The sequence below is a fragment of the Leucoraja erinacea genome, chromosome 22, assembly GCF_028641065.1.
Source record: "Leucoraja erinacea ecotype New England chromosome 22, Leri_hhj_1, whole genome shotgun sequence".
NCBI classification, from domain to species: Eukaryota; Metazoa; Chordata; class Chondrichthyes; order Rajiformes; family Rajidae; genus Leucoraja; species Leucoraja erinaceus.
In genome coordinates, this window is record NC_073398.1 from 12534698 (window position 1) to 12550230 (window position 15533).

At 40.2% G+C, this 15533-nt stretch overlaps 1 protein-coding gene across 1 annotated transcript in view; it reads left to right on the plus strand.

The window, feature by feature from the left end:
- Positions 1-248: 248 nt before the first annotated feature.
- LOC129708039 (mucin-2-like) overlaps positions 249-15533 on the plus strand; it is a 40781-nt gene continuing 25496 nt past the window's right edge. Inside the window, exons 1-6 of the mRNA XM_055653580.1 lie at positions 249-350; positions 3537-3572; positions 4978-5052; positions 5149-5377; positions 7332-7449; positions 9631-9730. Coding sequence (XP_055509555.1) covers positions 302-350; positions 3537-3572; positions 4978-5052; positions 5149-5377; positions 7332-7449; positions 9631-9730 — 607 coding nt within the window. The 5' untranslated portion in view covers positions 249-301. The remainder of the gene's footprint in view (positions 351-3536; positions 3573-4977; positions 5053-5148; positions 5378-7331; positions 7450-9630; positions 9731-15533) is intronic.

Sequence of the window (15533 nt, forward strand, 5' to 3'; positions counted from 1 at the left end):
GCAGGGCTGGGAAGACCAAGTATATGAACATACAAGAGACCAAATGCAGTAATTTAATTTCAATGTATTTATTTAATTTGCAATCTTTTTCTTTAGAATAAGAAAGCAAATTGTTTATACAGTTGCAATAAGGAGGTGCATTGGTCCTTTACAATTCCAGATTTAATTACTGGAAGCCAATATTTCCAGTTTTCACTTCCGCCTTTGATTTGCATATCAGTATATTTGCATATCAGCATATCAGATCTTAACTATAAAAACCATTCAAAGGGACATAAGCTTGCCAGCAGCACCAACAACCATGAAGTACAATCTATTGGTTGTGATCTGGGTTCTTACCCTCATTAAAGGTAAAACTTTTAAAGTGTTTTTGCAGGATTTCCATTGAAATGTTTAACCTTTGGAACAAATTGATTAAGTTATAGTATATTATTCCAAGTAATTGGTGATAATTATAACTTTTGTATTGCAAGTTAGTTAATCATTTTACCTGGTTACTTATGCTTCTATTTATGCATAATGGTGATTGATAACGAACAGCTGCTGGAATTTAGTACAAGTAAGTAAGCATTGGTCCCTCTGCTCACTTCTCCAATGCTCATCGTGAATGGTCACCAATTACAGGCAATAATGACAGCACAGAAATCAATAATAAGAATTAATTCCTTTAATAGTTTTTAAGCCTTTCATCTTTATTTCTTTCACAATTTCCATAATTAAATTTTTTTTTCTATTTCCTCCCATCTTGTACAGTGTTGCACTCTGTCTTAGCACATGTGACATTTGCAATGTAGCTTAATTTGCCTGATTGATGTGAGTCTATTTCTATATACATAGAAACAAGGTGCAGGAGTAGGCCATTCGGCCCTTCGAGCCTGCACCGCCATTCAATATGATCATGGCTGATCATCCAACTCAGTATCCCGTACTTCTCTCCATACCCCCTGATCCCCTTAGCCACAAGGGCCACATCTAACTCCCTCTTAAATATAGCCAATGAACTGGCCTCAACTACCCTCTGTGGCAGAGAGTTCCAGAGATTCACCACTCTATGTGTGAAAAAAGTTCTTCTCATCTCGGTTTTAAAGGATTTCCCCCTTATCCTTAAGCTGTGACCCCTTGTCCTGGACTTCCCTAACATCGGGAACAATCTTCCTGCATCTAGCCTGTCCAACCCCTTAAGAATTTTGTAAGTTTCTATAAGATCCCCTCTCAGTCTCCTAAATTCTAGAGAGTATAAACCAAGTCTATCCAGTCTTTCTTCATAAGACAGTCCTGACATCCCAGGAATCAGTCTGGTGAACCGTCTCTGCACTCCCTCTATGGCAATAATGTCCTTCCTCAGATTTGGAGACCAAAACTGTACGCAATACTCCAGGTGTGGTCTCACCAAGACCCTGTACAACTGCAGTAGAACCTCCCTGCTCCTATACTCAAATCCTTTTGCAATGAAAGCTAACATACCATTCGCTTTCTTTACTGCCTGCTCCACCTGCATGTCTACCTTCAATGACTGGTGTACCATGACACCCAGGTCTCGCTGCATCTCCCCCTTTCCCAATCGGCCACCATTTAGGTAATAGTCTGCTTTCCCGTTTTTGCCACCAAAATGGATAACCTCACATTTATCCACATTCTAATGCATCTGCCAAACATTTGCCCACACCCAGCCTATCCAAGTCACCTTGCAGTCTCCTAGCATCCTCCTCACAGCTAACACTGCCCCCCAGCTTAGTGTCATCCGCAAACTTGGAGATATTGCCTTCAATTCCCTCATCCAGATCATTAATATATATTGTAAATAGCTGGGGTCCCAGCACTGAGCCTTACGGTACCCCACTAGTCACTGCCTGCCATTGTGAAAAGGACCCGTTTACTCCTACTCTTTGCACTCTTTACTCTAATCATCCAGCTCAGTATCCCGTAACTGCCTTCTCTCCATACCCCCTGATCCCTTTAGCCACAAGGGCCACATCTAACTCCCTCTTAAATATAGCCAATGAACTGGCCTCAACTACCTTCTGTGGCAGAGAGTTCCAGAGACTCACCACTATCTGTGTGAAAAATGTTTCCCTCATCTCAGTACTAAAGGATTTCCCCTTTATCCTTAAACTGTGTCCCGCGTGTCCTGGACTTCCCCAACATCTGGAACAATCTTCCTGCATCAGACAAATGCAATTCAGGACTTTTCACTTCACAAGCAAAACCAGAATGACAGTTAGTGAAGAATTTGAATAATCACTGAGCGTTCTCTATGGCAACAATGTATTTGAGCATTGGGCATTGTGACATCACACGATGGAACGTTCACCATGGGCTGGGCTCCTGGAAAGGCATATGTAAATGAATCCATTCCGATTGGACATATGTGAACATTGGGCATTGTGACATCACACGATGGAACATTCACCATGGGCTGGTGATGCTTGTGTGGGTGAGAATCCAGTTTATTTTTGAAATATTGAGGTGGTGGGGAGGGGGGGGGGGGAAGGATTTGATTAAAAAAGTGTACCTAAACACGACGAAATGTAATGAGGAGCGGATACTTAGAAAGAAAAGCGAAATCTCTACCGAAATGGAAAAGACGTCGGCGATTCTGCGTCCGGTTTCGGAGTTGCGGAGAATCAAAGGAAGAAACGCGGCCGGAAAGCCGTACATGCAAATGGATCCATTCCGATTGGACGTCCGCGAGCATCGGGCATTGTGACATCGCACGGCGGGAACGAATCGAAAGGCAGGAAGGGACCGGTACTGCAGATAGATAGATAGATAGATAGATAGATAGATAGATAGATAGATAGATAGATAGATAGATAGATAGATAGATAACTTTAATTAGGCAAGGCAAATTAATTGGGCAAGGCAACTTAATTAGGCAAGGCAACTGGAAGTGGTCAAGATCAGACGTTTAGTAATATAGATTATGAGAGGCATAGGGTCGACAGTCAGAGCCTTTTTCCTGGGGTGTAAATGTCCAGCAGTAGAGGACATAGCTATAAGATGAGAGGGGAAGGTTTTTGCACAGAGGATGGTGAGGACCTGGAACACATTGCCAGGGGTGGTTTGAGAGGCATATATGATATTTCCATTTGAGATGCTTTTCGGCGCATGAAAATGCAGGGAATAGATAGATATGGATCATGTGCCTCCAGATGAGATCAGTTCATCTAGGCATCATCTTCGGCACAAAAATTGGGGGCTAAAGGACCCGTTCCTGTTCTGCACTGTTCTATGTTCTAAAGATCCTGGTTTGACTTCCCAAAATGGAACACCTCTCACTTATTTGCATTAATCTCCATTAACCATTCCTCAGCACATTTGCCCAACTAATCAACATCTTGGAAGTCTGCTTTTGAATTTAACTGTGTTTCAAATCTGATATGAACTACGTTAATTAGTGAGAATTAAATATTTTACTCATAATCAAAATAACTGTTGACCTACAATATTTGAATGTCACGAATAACCAGCGGTTTGCAGAAGAAATAAACCTTTCAAGTTAATTATTTTCCATATTTGTTACTTTTCTATCACAGACTCATCTGGCAGTGACTATTCCATGAACACTTTTGGTAAGTTAACTTCAGCAAGCAATTGAATCATTTTTGCAATGTGGTGAAAAAAAGTTGTATTGAGGTACTAGTAGAAATGTTTCTACCTTTTTTCTTTGAAAGATTTGTCATATATATCTTACTGGAATTATCTTCTAATTAGTTTTTTTTTTAATGATGAAACATATTTCCGTCTTTCATACCCTTTCACTTGTCAGTTTGGTTAACAGGTTAATCGCACTTGAAGTCCTTAATGGCTGGTCCCCTGCCCATTACACTCACTCCTGTTTCTGTCAATCCCTCATAATATAAACCTTTGTGGTTAAGCCTCTGGGCATTCCTTTACACCATTTCCCCATTTTCATGTATATTTCAGCAATAAGTCAAGGGTACCCCCATGAAAATTCAAATCTTTTGTCATGCCTCAGTAAAGGATTAGCCTTTAATCTATTCATATCTCCCATGTGAAATATAAAAGCTACCCATTATCGACGAACTCCACAAAATTTATAGTCAACCAAAACTGCAAATAACATAGCTAAAATGTAACTTAACATTAAACAATTTGTATCAATCCTGAATGAGAAAAGGCATGTTCCTATCATAAAGGATGACAAATCCACAGATGGAAATAATTAGAGATTCCAAACCCCATAAAATATTGTTCTTAAAACCATAAATAATGGCAATTCCAATGCATCACAATAAATTGCCAGTTCAAATCGTACGGATTTATTTTGTCAATGCTTGTTCAAAAATTAAAACAAATTCTAAAACTATTTGAAAAATAATTTATATTTATACACATTTTATATTTGTTCATGGCTGAACTTAATGATCAATGCAACATTTTTGAAAATAGAATGATTTCAGGTTGTAATTTAATAAAACAGGATATAAACACAAACATAATATTGAAAATTGTTATAGGTGAAAGATATGTGCTAATATGGTGACAGGGAACTGCAGACAAAGCCTAAAAATAGCGACATGGAAAGCAGCAGTGACGACAACCAAGTTTCAGGAACTTCATTGATTATGTTATAGTGTACACCCATTGTTGTAACAGAAAATTGGATCTACTGTCAGCTAAGTTAGAATTGTGAATAATCATTGTATTCTGTAATTAAGACCGTTGGTTATCTAATTAAGCTTTTTGGTAACTTCCATTCTGTAATCAAGACCTAATTTTATTGTTAATCTAGTTACTGTGTAATCTTGTCAGCTAAGAATGTAAACGTTGTACGAAAGTCGTGCTCAGGAGATCAGCTTTGACTGGTCTCCTGGTGCACACCAGTTTAATAAATCGCTCATGACCTTGAACACCAACTCCACATGGCCTTTCCATTTGCTCCAACAAAAATAAACTGCATACTAGCATTGTATATTCTATAAGTGGTAATGTTTAAATATTATTTTGTATAAGATCTGAGTCAGGATGCCCTCACCCAAGTGTTCAAGCGTTCAATCCAAGATGTCTCTAAACCACGAGATAATCATCGTAAGTACATTATGTTCAGAATATTTGATTGATCAATTACATTTACATTGATTTTAATCTTTTGCTGTTGTGACAGAGGTTCATCTTTTCTTCCAGATACCTGCAAAACATGGGGAACAGGGTCTTTCAAGGCATTTAACAATGAAGCTTTCTACTTTAAATCAACCTGTGACTTCTTCATGAGCAGGCTATGCGAGGAAGGGCTTGATGATTATGAGGTGAAAATCCGCCGTGGATCATCTGGAGACCTGGAGAATATATTCATTAAAATTGATACCAATACGATTGTTGTGACTAATGGAGTAATTAAGGTTAAAAACCAAATGTAAGTTGAATTCTGCAGGATTGCTTTTGATTGTCATTTTAAAACTTCAGTTAATTTAGAGAAATACAGCATGGAAACAAACTTTTCAGCACATGGGACAAAGCCGATCATCTATCACCCATTGATACTAGTTCCATGTTATTCCGCTTTCTCACTCACTCACTACACATTAAGGACAATGTACAGAGGCCAATTAACCTAGAAACCTGCACGTCTTTGGAGTATGGGAGGAAACCGGGAAACCCAGAGGAAACCCACACAATCACAGGGCGAATATGCAAACTCCACACAAACAGCACTCAAGGTCAGGATTGAACCCAGGGCTCTTGTGCTGTAAGGCAGCAGCTCTACAGCTCCACCACCGTGACTCCCTGTGATTTACACATAACTTATCTGTATGCACCATACCTCCAAATCCTTATCTCCAAATTTTGAATATATTTTAAAGTAACTGCAATGCTCTTTGTGATGATGAAAAATATTTTCAAAACTTGGAATAATATAGTACTTCCTTTAACAAGTAAAAGCTACACTGATTGTCTTGGGATTGATATAGGAAAACAATTTGCAATTATAGTGTAGCTTTCTGATAGATATTTGATGCTATTACACAATATTGATTCCTGAATGTGTTCCCAATTGCAGAATATTAAACTGAATAACACCAAGATAAAACTAGATTTGTAATTTGATTGTTAATTTCTTGTGATCTATTCCTTTGTCTGGAGGGTCATCGATTATTACTTAAAAGTACCACAAGATGACAATACCACACTGCTAAAGGGTAGATTTGACTAACACGTCAGGTTATTAAATTCTTATTGCAGCCTTGGGGGAAAGCAAACTTTGCAGTTGCAGAAATATTGTTCTGTTAAACAATTGCTCTGCGTCAATCATTATGTAATCTGTTGTATACTTCAATGCAAATTAATTTGGTTTGTTGACCCAAAATCTGTGTGCCACAGTGGCAAAACACTTAGTGCTGGGCCTCAAGTTTCAAACAACCCAGCTTCAATTCCAGATTCTAGTGCTGTCTGTGCAGAACAGGCAAGTTCCTAACATTGTGTGACTTTCCTGTGAGTGCTCTAGTTTCCTCCCATGTCCCCAAAACCTGCTGGTTGATGGATTTGATGTTTACAGTAACTTATTTCATGTGTAGATAGGTGGCAGGAGAATAAGGATGTAGTATTGGGGATTGTGAGAGAAAATTGGTTGCAAGGAAATAAATGGGGGAATGGAATTGATGAGATTGCTCAGAGATCTGGCAAAAAACACGATGGGCTGAATGGCCACTGCTTTGCCGTGAAAACGTGAAATACCAAAGTTATTGATTGATTTTATCTTACTCTTGTCATTTTTAGTTTTAGAGATACAGCCCTTTGTTCAGGCATCAATAGGAAATGTGTTATTCCAGCATCAGCTTGATGCTTACCGATAGCTGGCAGTTCTGTAGATTATCGGCTTTTCAATATTCATTATGTTTTGGACTTCCTTGAGACACTTAGTTTTACAATAAGAAGGGCTGTCAACAGAGGGGCTGGTATGTGGATAAAGACCTTCGATGAATGAGGTCACTGCCCTTGAGGCGAAAGGTAAGTACAGATTAGTACTTGAGGTACTGTGAATTTTAATATTTTTAATTATATATCAGTAATCAATGCATTTTAAGGATTTTTTAAAATACTATTCAAGTTTTTACAATACTTTTAATGCATTTATCAGAGATTTGTGAATACTGTTCACAAGACTGACTCTGGAGGGCTGACGTGCCAGCTGAGGCTTATTTACCCAGGTGGTCATTCCTTAATGCCTGACACTGGGATTTGGAGACTGAGGAAGATTGGGTCCTGAATCAAGTACAATTTGGCCCATTTCATTTTAAGGGATTAAAAAGACTTTAAGATTTGTTGCAAAAGTATTTTTAACCCAACTTTCATGTCACCATTATTTATAGAGTAACTTTGCCATTTGACAACAAGATGATCAATATTCATAGCAATGGAGTTAATATTAAATTTTCAAACAAGAAGCATTCAATTTCCCTCATCTGGAACGGTAACAATACATTATCGGTGAGATATTTTAAATGTAATCTTCCTTCTTAACAAGTAAGCAATGACACCATGAATTATGTTTCAATCTGCTTTAATGGGATATAAACGATGGCTGCATTAAGTGGAGGTGGTTGTGTTCTCTGAAAATGGCACCTATTGCAGGTTCCATAACGTGAAGCTGTACACTCGTCAAGAACTGTGAGCAGAACCAAACTATATTTTGTGTTGATTTATTCACTCGTTTTCCATATAAGTTCCAGTGGAGTGAATTTAAGCCCACATTTGTGAATTGTGTAAGTGTGAATCTTCACAACATGCAGCTCACCTGTATGGTTTCTCTCAGAGGCAAATGAAGGTGAAATCAGATTTCTCAAAAATGCTCTGTGCCACCTCAGAGAAACTACCATTTTATCAATCATATAAATCTATCGCTTAAATTACACCCTTTATAACCATATAACCATACAACAATTACAGCATGGAAACAGGCCATCTTGACCCTTCTAGTCCGTGCCGAACATGTATTCTCCCCTAGTCCCATATACCTGCGCTCAGACCATAACCCTCCATTCCTTTCCCGTCCATATAACTATCCAATTTATTTTTAAATGATACAAACGAACCTGCCTCCACCACCTTCATTGGAGGCTCATTCCACACAGCCACCACTCTCTGAGTAAAGAAGTTCCCCCTCGTGTTACCCCTAAACTTCTGTCCCTTAATTCTCAAGTCATGTCCCCTTGTTTGAATCTTCCCTACTCTCAGTGGGAAAAGCTTTAGGAACAAATATTTCCTATATCTGAGCAAACACATTTTATGTCTGATGAACTTGGGGTGCACTGCTTCGACCATGTCTAAAGAAAGATAGACTGATCATTAATGTGCAAAATGTTCAAATGCAGCCTCACTCTTCTTGCAATAGAGGTCAAATACTGTTTGGCTTCTGAATTGCATGGTGGACCTGCATGTTAACTTTCAGTGCTGAACGTATAAAGACAGCCAGCTAGCTACCTCTAAACAGTTTGTTTTACCTCTCACCATTTAAGAATACTCTGCTTTTCTATTTTTTCTACTGAATATTATTACATATTTTATTCCTTTTGCCACATATATTCCCAACAGATTTGCCTACTCATTTGTTTGTCAATATCATCCCAAACATCTCTGAAACTGCACACACTGCACTTGCCACCTCACTTTTGCTCATCAGCAAACTTGGATTATAATGCACTTGATACTCTCGTAGAGTCATAATCATAGTCAGACAGCCGGATATAGGACCTGTGGCCCAACTTGTCCACACTGATCAAGGTGCCCATCTACACCGGACCCACCTATTTGCGTTTGGCCCATCCATTCCTATCCTCTCCTTTTCTAAATCATTGATGCAGATTCATGGCAACTCCCAACCCAAACTGATCTCTTTATTGCCACTTTTGTTTCTCTACCCATTATCCAATGCCCAGTCCTTACCAGTGCATTATCCTCAACAACTTGCATTCTAAATTTGTCTCATAATCCCTTGTATGTCATTTTACGATACAATAAACTTTATTTATCCCCAGAGGGAAATTGGTCAGCCAACAGTCACAACACACAACCAGAAACACAAAAACCTGAAATTAAAAGTGAAAAAAAAGAAAAAGACAAGCGACTGGTCGCTGGCTGCCGTGTGCACAGCATCTAAACTGGAATGAAACAAATCAACCCCCCTTCATCTGCATTCACCCACTTGTCAGGATTTGGCTCACTCCCACCTCTCTTTCTCCACTCAGAAGAAGGATTCTGACCCGCTGAGTTACTGCAGCACATTGTCTTTGGCTCAAGATTCCAGTGTCTGCGGTTCCTTATGCCTCTAACTTATGGATTCAGTTAAATGCCAACTCATTCATACTGCTGTCTATTTGTCTTAATCTCTGACATCCTTATCATGGACAATCCTTATGGTTACCTCAAAGCACTTCTTTGTTTTGGTTGTTGGTTTACAATGTCTTCAAGAGATACTTCTGACATGCTTTCCATTTTCAATCTAAATGTTTTTATGAGTGTTGTAATAAAATCATAATAATTACAGGATGTGTAAATGATCAGCAAAGAATGAATTTAGTTTTAGATCATTTGGTTAAGGTGATGATGTTTCTGTGAGAAAACTAACTTATGCAAATGCAAATGATTTTGAGCATACATTTTTGTCTTCAGCTAAAACTGCACCCTAGGTACAGTGGACATGTCTGTGGACTTTGTGGAAAATTTGCAAAGATGAGAAATAAAATAAATAAAAATCTGACATTGAAAACGGGTAAGTATAATTTTTTAGTATGTGAGTTAGCATTCATTTTCCTAGTACAATTTGACATTATTCTCAAAGTGAAGTACAGAAAATGTAATTTTACATGAATATAGGAATGTAAGTGCAAAAACCATGTTGTCTATTGATTGAAAGTAATTTATTTCTGGATGTACTCTGTCTAGTAAAATATTAAAATGTTCTTATTGCACATGAAAGCCCCATGATGAAACATGGTGAACTGAATGATGAAATAAGCAGATAGAAAGAACTCGGCAGCGCTTGTGATAGAGAGAACATGGATACCTAGAAAATGGATTGCATTGTGCTGGCTTGGTCACGGCTAAGCAATCCTAAATTAAGACACACTGGGAGTACAAGGCATGAAGGAATATTTCTGGATAGGATCACTTCAATCCAGAAGTGATCTTATCCAATTTTAGGATAGACACTCCCTGATGAGATCTGCTTTAGTCTATTAATGTTATCCCACTGCTATACACATACTCAGATATCAGTTGCCATGCATTGCATAAGATGGTTATTTAAATCAAATAAACTGTCAGGAAGAGTAGGGAATCCACCCGAATTGGTCTTACAGCCCTCCTTTTTGTTTGCAACGTTCCTCTCATACAGTGGAGCAACTAGGTCTCGCAAAGAACTATGGTATTGCAAAATGCATAGAATTCAACATCTACACACTATTTAAAGTGACACTCGGCTTACAACAGGCACTCCACAAAGCCACTACAAGTATCACTAAAGACTGTTCACGAACCTCCCAAAGTATACAATGTGATCAAACTCATGGGCAGTGCATTTTAATGATCTACTGGCAAAGTTATTTGCTGATAAGTGCCTCAATGATCCCACTGCCCACACAAAGGAGGGCTCTAAGACCTATTCGGGTAGATTCCCTACTATTCCTGACAGTTTATTTGATTTAAATAAACATCTCATTGCACATTTGTTGGAGAACTGACTGTGGTGTGTGCAGGAGAATAGGCTATATGTGAGTACATGTGTGTACACGGATCCTAAAGCACAATTTTGATGCTGTGGAGATGCACCTGTATGGCTCCATTGTATTTCATTCACCAACATTTTAACGTTTCTCTTTGAAACTTTGGTGCTCATCCATGCAGCTCACTGAGACGGACGTTTACTACAATGTTTTTGGTCTTTGTGTGCCTGTGGGGGTGAAGTATCCTTAACAGCTGACATCCTTTTATTGGTTCATGGGCAGATCTTAAATGAATACTTCCACACCCTAATTGTCTTCCAATCCTTTTGCAGTCCAATTTGTGATTACTCTTATGAGGTACCTGATTTGGCAATGGTGCCTCAGCTCAGCAAAAATACAGTGAAATCCAGTTGCTAGACTAAGCAATCCCAATCTATTGACTTTAATGTGCAGATATTATTTAAAGTTTTATTATGCTCACAACAGCAAAAGGCTTTCATAGCAAACGGATTTGAATATAGGAGCAGGGAGGTTCTACTGCATTTGTACAGGGTCTTGGTGAGACCACACCTGGAGTATTGAGTACAGTTTTGGTCTCCAAATCTGAGGAAAGACATTCTTGCCATAGAGGGAGTATAGAGAAGGTTCACCAGACTGATTCCTGTGATGTCAGGACTTTCATATGAAGAAAGACTGGATAGACTCAGTTTGTACTCGCTAGATTTTAGAAGATTGAGGGGGGATCTTATAGAAACTTACAAAATTCTTAAGGGGTTGGACAGGCTAGATGCAGGAAGATTGTTCTCGATGTTGGGGAAGTCCAGAACAAGGGGTCACAGTTTAAGGAAAAGGGGGAAATCTTTTAGGACCGAGATGAGGAAAACGTTTTTCACACAGAGAGTGGTGAATCTCTGGAATTCTCTGCCACAGAAGGTAGTTGAGGCCAGTTCATTGGCTATATTTAAGAGGGATTTAGATGTGGCCCTTGTGGCTAAAGGGATCAGGGGGTATGGAGAGAAGGCAGGAACAGGATACTGAGTTGGATGATCAGCCATGATCATATTGAATGGCGGTGCAAGCTCGAAGGGACGAATGGCCTACTCCTGCACCTATTTTCTATGTTTCTATGTTTCTATGTAACAGGACATTGGATCAGACAGCTCTAAATATCTGCCAGGGTGACGATACTTTGCTCAAACTAGAAAAGTGTGCTTCTTGAAAAAATTAACCCCTGTGACCATAGAAACTGTAAGCCTAACATCCATGATAAGAAAGTTTCTGGAGAGGATTCTAAGGATTAAGAGATATGGGAATTTGTGAAATACAAGGGTTAATTAGGGAGAGGCAACATGATTTTGTGCATGGTAGATTGTGTCTCATGAATTTGATTGATCTTTTTGAAGTAACTAAGAAAGTTGATGGGGGCAGCATCATGTACATAGGCTATATGGTTTTCTGCAAGGCCTTTGACAAGGTTCCGCATGATAGGCTTCCACGGAAGATTGAATTGCATGAAATCCAAGGAGAGCTAGCTAACGGAATAAAGGATTGACTTAATTGGAGAAAGCAGAGTGTGGAGATATAAGGATTTTTGTCAGGCTGGAGGTTTGGGACCACTGGTGTGCCTTAGTGATGTGCTGGGCCCATTGTTGTTTGTGGTTTACATCAACAATTTGGGTGAGAATGTACAAGGCGTTATTAGTAAAGGGCCTGTCCCACGACCATGTTACTCCATGCGGCAAGCACGACGTAAAGGGCCTGTCCCACGAGCATGCGACTCCATGCAGCAAGCACGACCTAATGTGGTCGCTTGAGCCGTACAGCTCGTGGGGCCGGTCCCACTTCGATCGCCGGAGTCGTATGGAGTTGTGCGAAGCTGGTCCCGACATTGCGCGGGGCTCCGAAAAACAGACCATGTTCAAAAATTCCGCGCGGCAACGGCCTATCGGCCCGCAGCCGCCACGAAGCCGTACGCTCCGCCTTGATGCCGTACATCACGTGCAAACTTCCCGCGGACTTTGCTTGAGCTTCATGTCACTCACTCGATCTCCGCGCGGCCCCCACTTCTGGTTTGGTTGCGCTTGCCACATGCAGTCGCATGCTCCTGGGACAGGCCCTTTTAATCACGCTTGCCGCATGGAGTCACATGCTCGTGGGACAGGCCCTTAAGTTTGCACATTACACTAAAATAGGTGGTATCATGGACAGTGAAGATGGTTATCAAGAATTACATAGAGAATTTGATCAACTGGGCAAGTGGTCTAAGGAATGGCTAATGGAGTATAATTCAGATAAATGTGAGATGTTGCATTTTGAAAAGTCAAACCAGGACAGGACCTTCACAGTGAACAGTGGGGCCCTGGTGAGTGTTGAAGAGCAGAAGGATCTAGGAGTAGAAGTACATATTTCCCTGACTATGACGTCACAGGTGGATAGGGAAAAAAACGTTTGCCATGCTGCCCTTCATTAGTCAGGAAATTGAGTATAGAAATTGGGACGTTATGTTTCAGTTGTGCAAGGCATTGGTGAGGCTACACTTGGTATATTGTGTTCAGCTCTGCTATAGGAATGATGCCATTGATCTGGAAAGGGTGCAGAAATGTTTTACAAAGTTTACAAGATGTAACCATGGGTCTGAGCAAAAGGGAGAGGTTGGGCAGGCTAAAACTTGAGGAATTTATTCCTTGGAGCTTAGGAGGCTGAGGGGTGCTCTTACAGAGGTATAAAAAGCCATAAGGGGAATAGATAGGGTGAATGCAGTCCTTTTGTGTAGTGGGTATATGGAACGAGCTGCCAGAGGAAGTTGTTGGGGCATGTACACTAATAACATTTAAAAGATACAAAAGGAGACAAAGTGCTGGAGTAACTCAGCAGGTCTGGTAGTTTAGTTGAGTTTAGAGATACAGCGTGGAAACAGGCCCTTGAGCCAACCAGCAATCCCCACACATTAATACGATCCTACACACCCACTATGGAAAATGTTTACATTCACCAAGCCAATTAACCTACAAAACTGTAAGTCTTTGGAGTGTGGGAGGAAACCGAAGATCTTGGAGAAAACTGAGATCTGGAGAACATGGGTAGGTGAGGTTTGGGATCGACACTCTTCTTCAGATTGATTGTGGGGGTTGGGAAGCTGGAAAAGATGAGATGCAGGACAAAGTGTGGCAGGTAATAGGTGGACACAGGCAAGAGGGGGTTTGATAGGCAGATGTTTGGAACAAAGGTCAGAGGTAAAAGCAGAAGGTGCGAAACAGGATTGAAGACTTGCGGATTGTGAAGGCAAAGTAGCAGGAGGGGGGGGAGAGAAAAAGGCACACGTCCAGGTGGGGCACAGGGATGGGGGGGGGGGGGGGGATAAAAGCAGATGGGGCTTGGAGGGATACTTCAATATTATCTAAAATTGGTGAATTCAATGTTCGTACTATTGGATTGTAAACTACCCAAGCGGAATATTATTTAAAATACATCAGGAAAGATACATACACGGGAAAGGCTTAGAGTGGTATGGTCTAAACAAATACAAATGGGACTAGCCTAGATGGGGTATCTCGGTTGCCATGGTTGAGTTGGGCTGAAGAGCCATTTCCATGCTTTATGACTATGAGAATAATGCTTTCCTTCAGCATGGTGTTGGTCTGGGCACAAGGAAACACCTGTTCAGTTCAGATAACCTCATTCATGCCTCCTGATAATATCTGCCCTAATGGAGATCCTTTATTGGCATTGCCTCGTAGATTCTCATTTTGGTCATGTATTACATCCAGCAGCATCTCAATGTCTCTCTTGGAGATCTTGGTGATCTTTCTGTGTCTCTTTCAACTTTCTTCAGCTTTCTACAATATAAAATGCTGCATCACGGGGGGACAGTGTGCTATTGTGAGGAATTCATGGTAAATTGCTGGCATCTGCAAAAAATGGAGAATTTCATATCCAGTATCCATGCAGATTGCCATGTAGCATATCCTTTTCGGTGGAAATGCCATTCATACTTCTGCATACATGTGTGTAGCTAATTTTGTAGTACACTAGAAAAGTGAAATTCAATGTCTACACAAAATCTGGGAGAGGATGAATTGGGATGTTGAGTTACAAAATCTGTGTACGTGGCTAGGAATCAGTGCTACAAATTGGCATGGTACCAATTTTATTCACAGAATATTGACAAATACATATCCATCAGTCAGCAGCACTAAAGATGGATTATTTCGCCCGTCGGCACTAACATGTTAACTGATTGTCTTGTTTTCTGCAATGTAGAAATTACTGCAGTTTAAAACACCAATTATTGGTTGTATAGGACTTTGGGATGTGCTGATGTGGTAAATGCCGCGAAGTAATTGCGGTTCTGAAAATAATCTCTTCTAAGCTTCCCACCAGTCTAGTTCAGTCAAAAAAGCCCTGAGTCAAGCACTGGAACAACTAATCTTTATTTTTGGATTGGACAACGAATTCCCCTAGATACCTAAACCACCGCGGGTCCGATCCTTGTATCTGCCTGGCCAAGCCCTTAGGTCACGCAGTCCCAAGCGCTCTTCCAGAAGATCGACAAAGGACCTCGTGGGGGCTGCCTTTTATAGGTCCCTGAACCTTGAGGGGCTGAACTACAATGGGGTGGTCTCTTTACAATCCAATCAAACCTAATAATTACATCAGTACATTATAGACAGTTCCCCAGACCAATAATAGAATTAATTTATTCTATATCTCTCTTTTTGCATACTCTATATAACCGTCTATATCTCTTGTATCCCTTTCCCCTAACTCTCAGTCTGAAGAAGGGTCTCGACCTGAAACGTTACCTTTTCCTTCCAGAGATGTTGCCCGACCCGATGAGTTACTCCAGCTCTT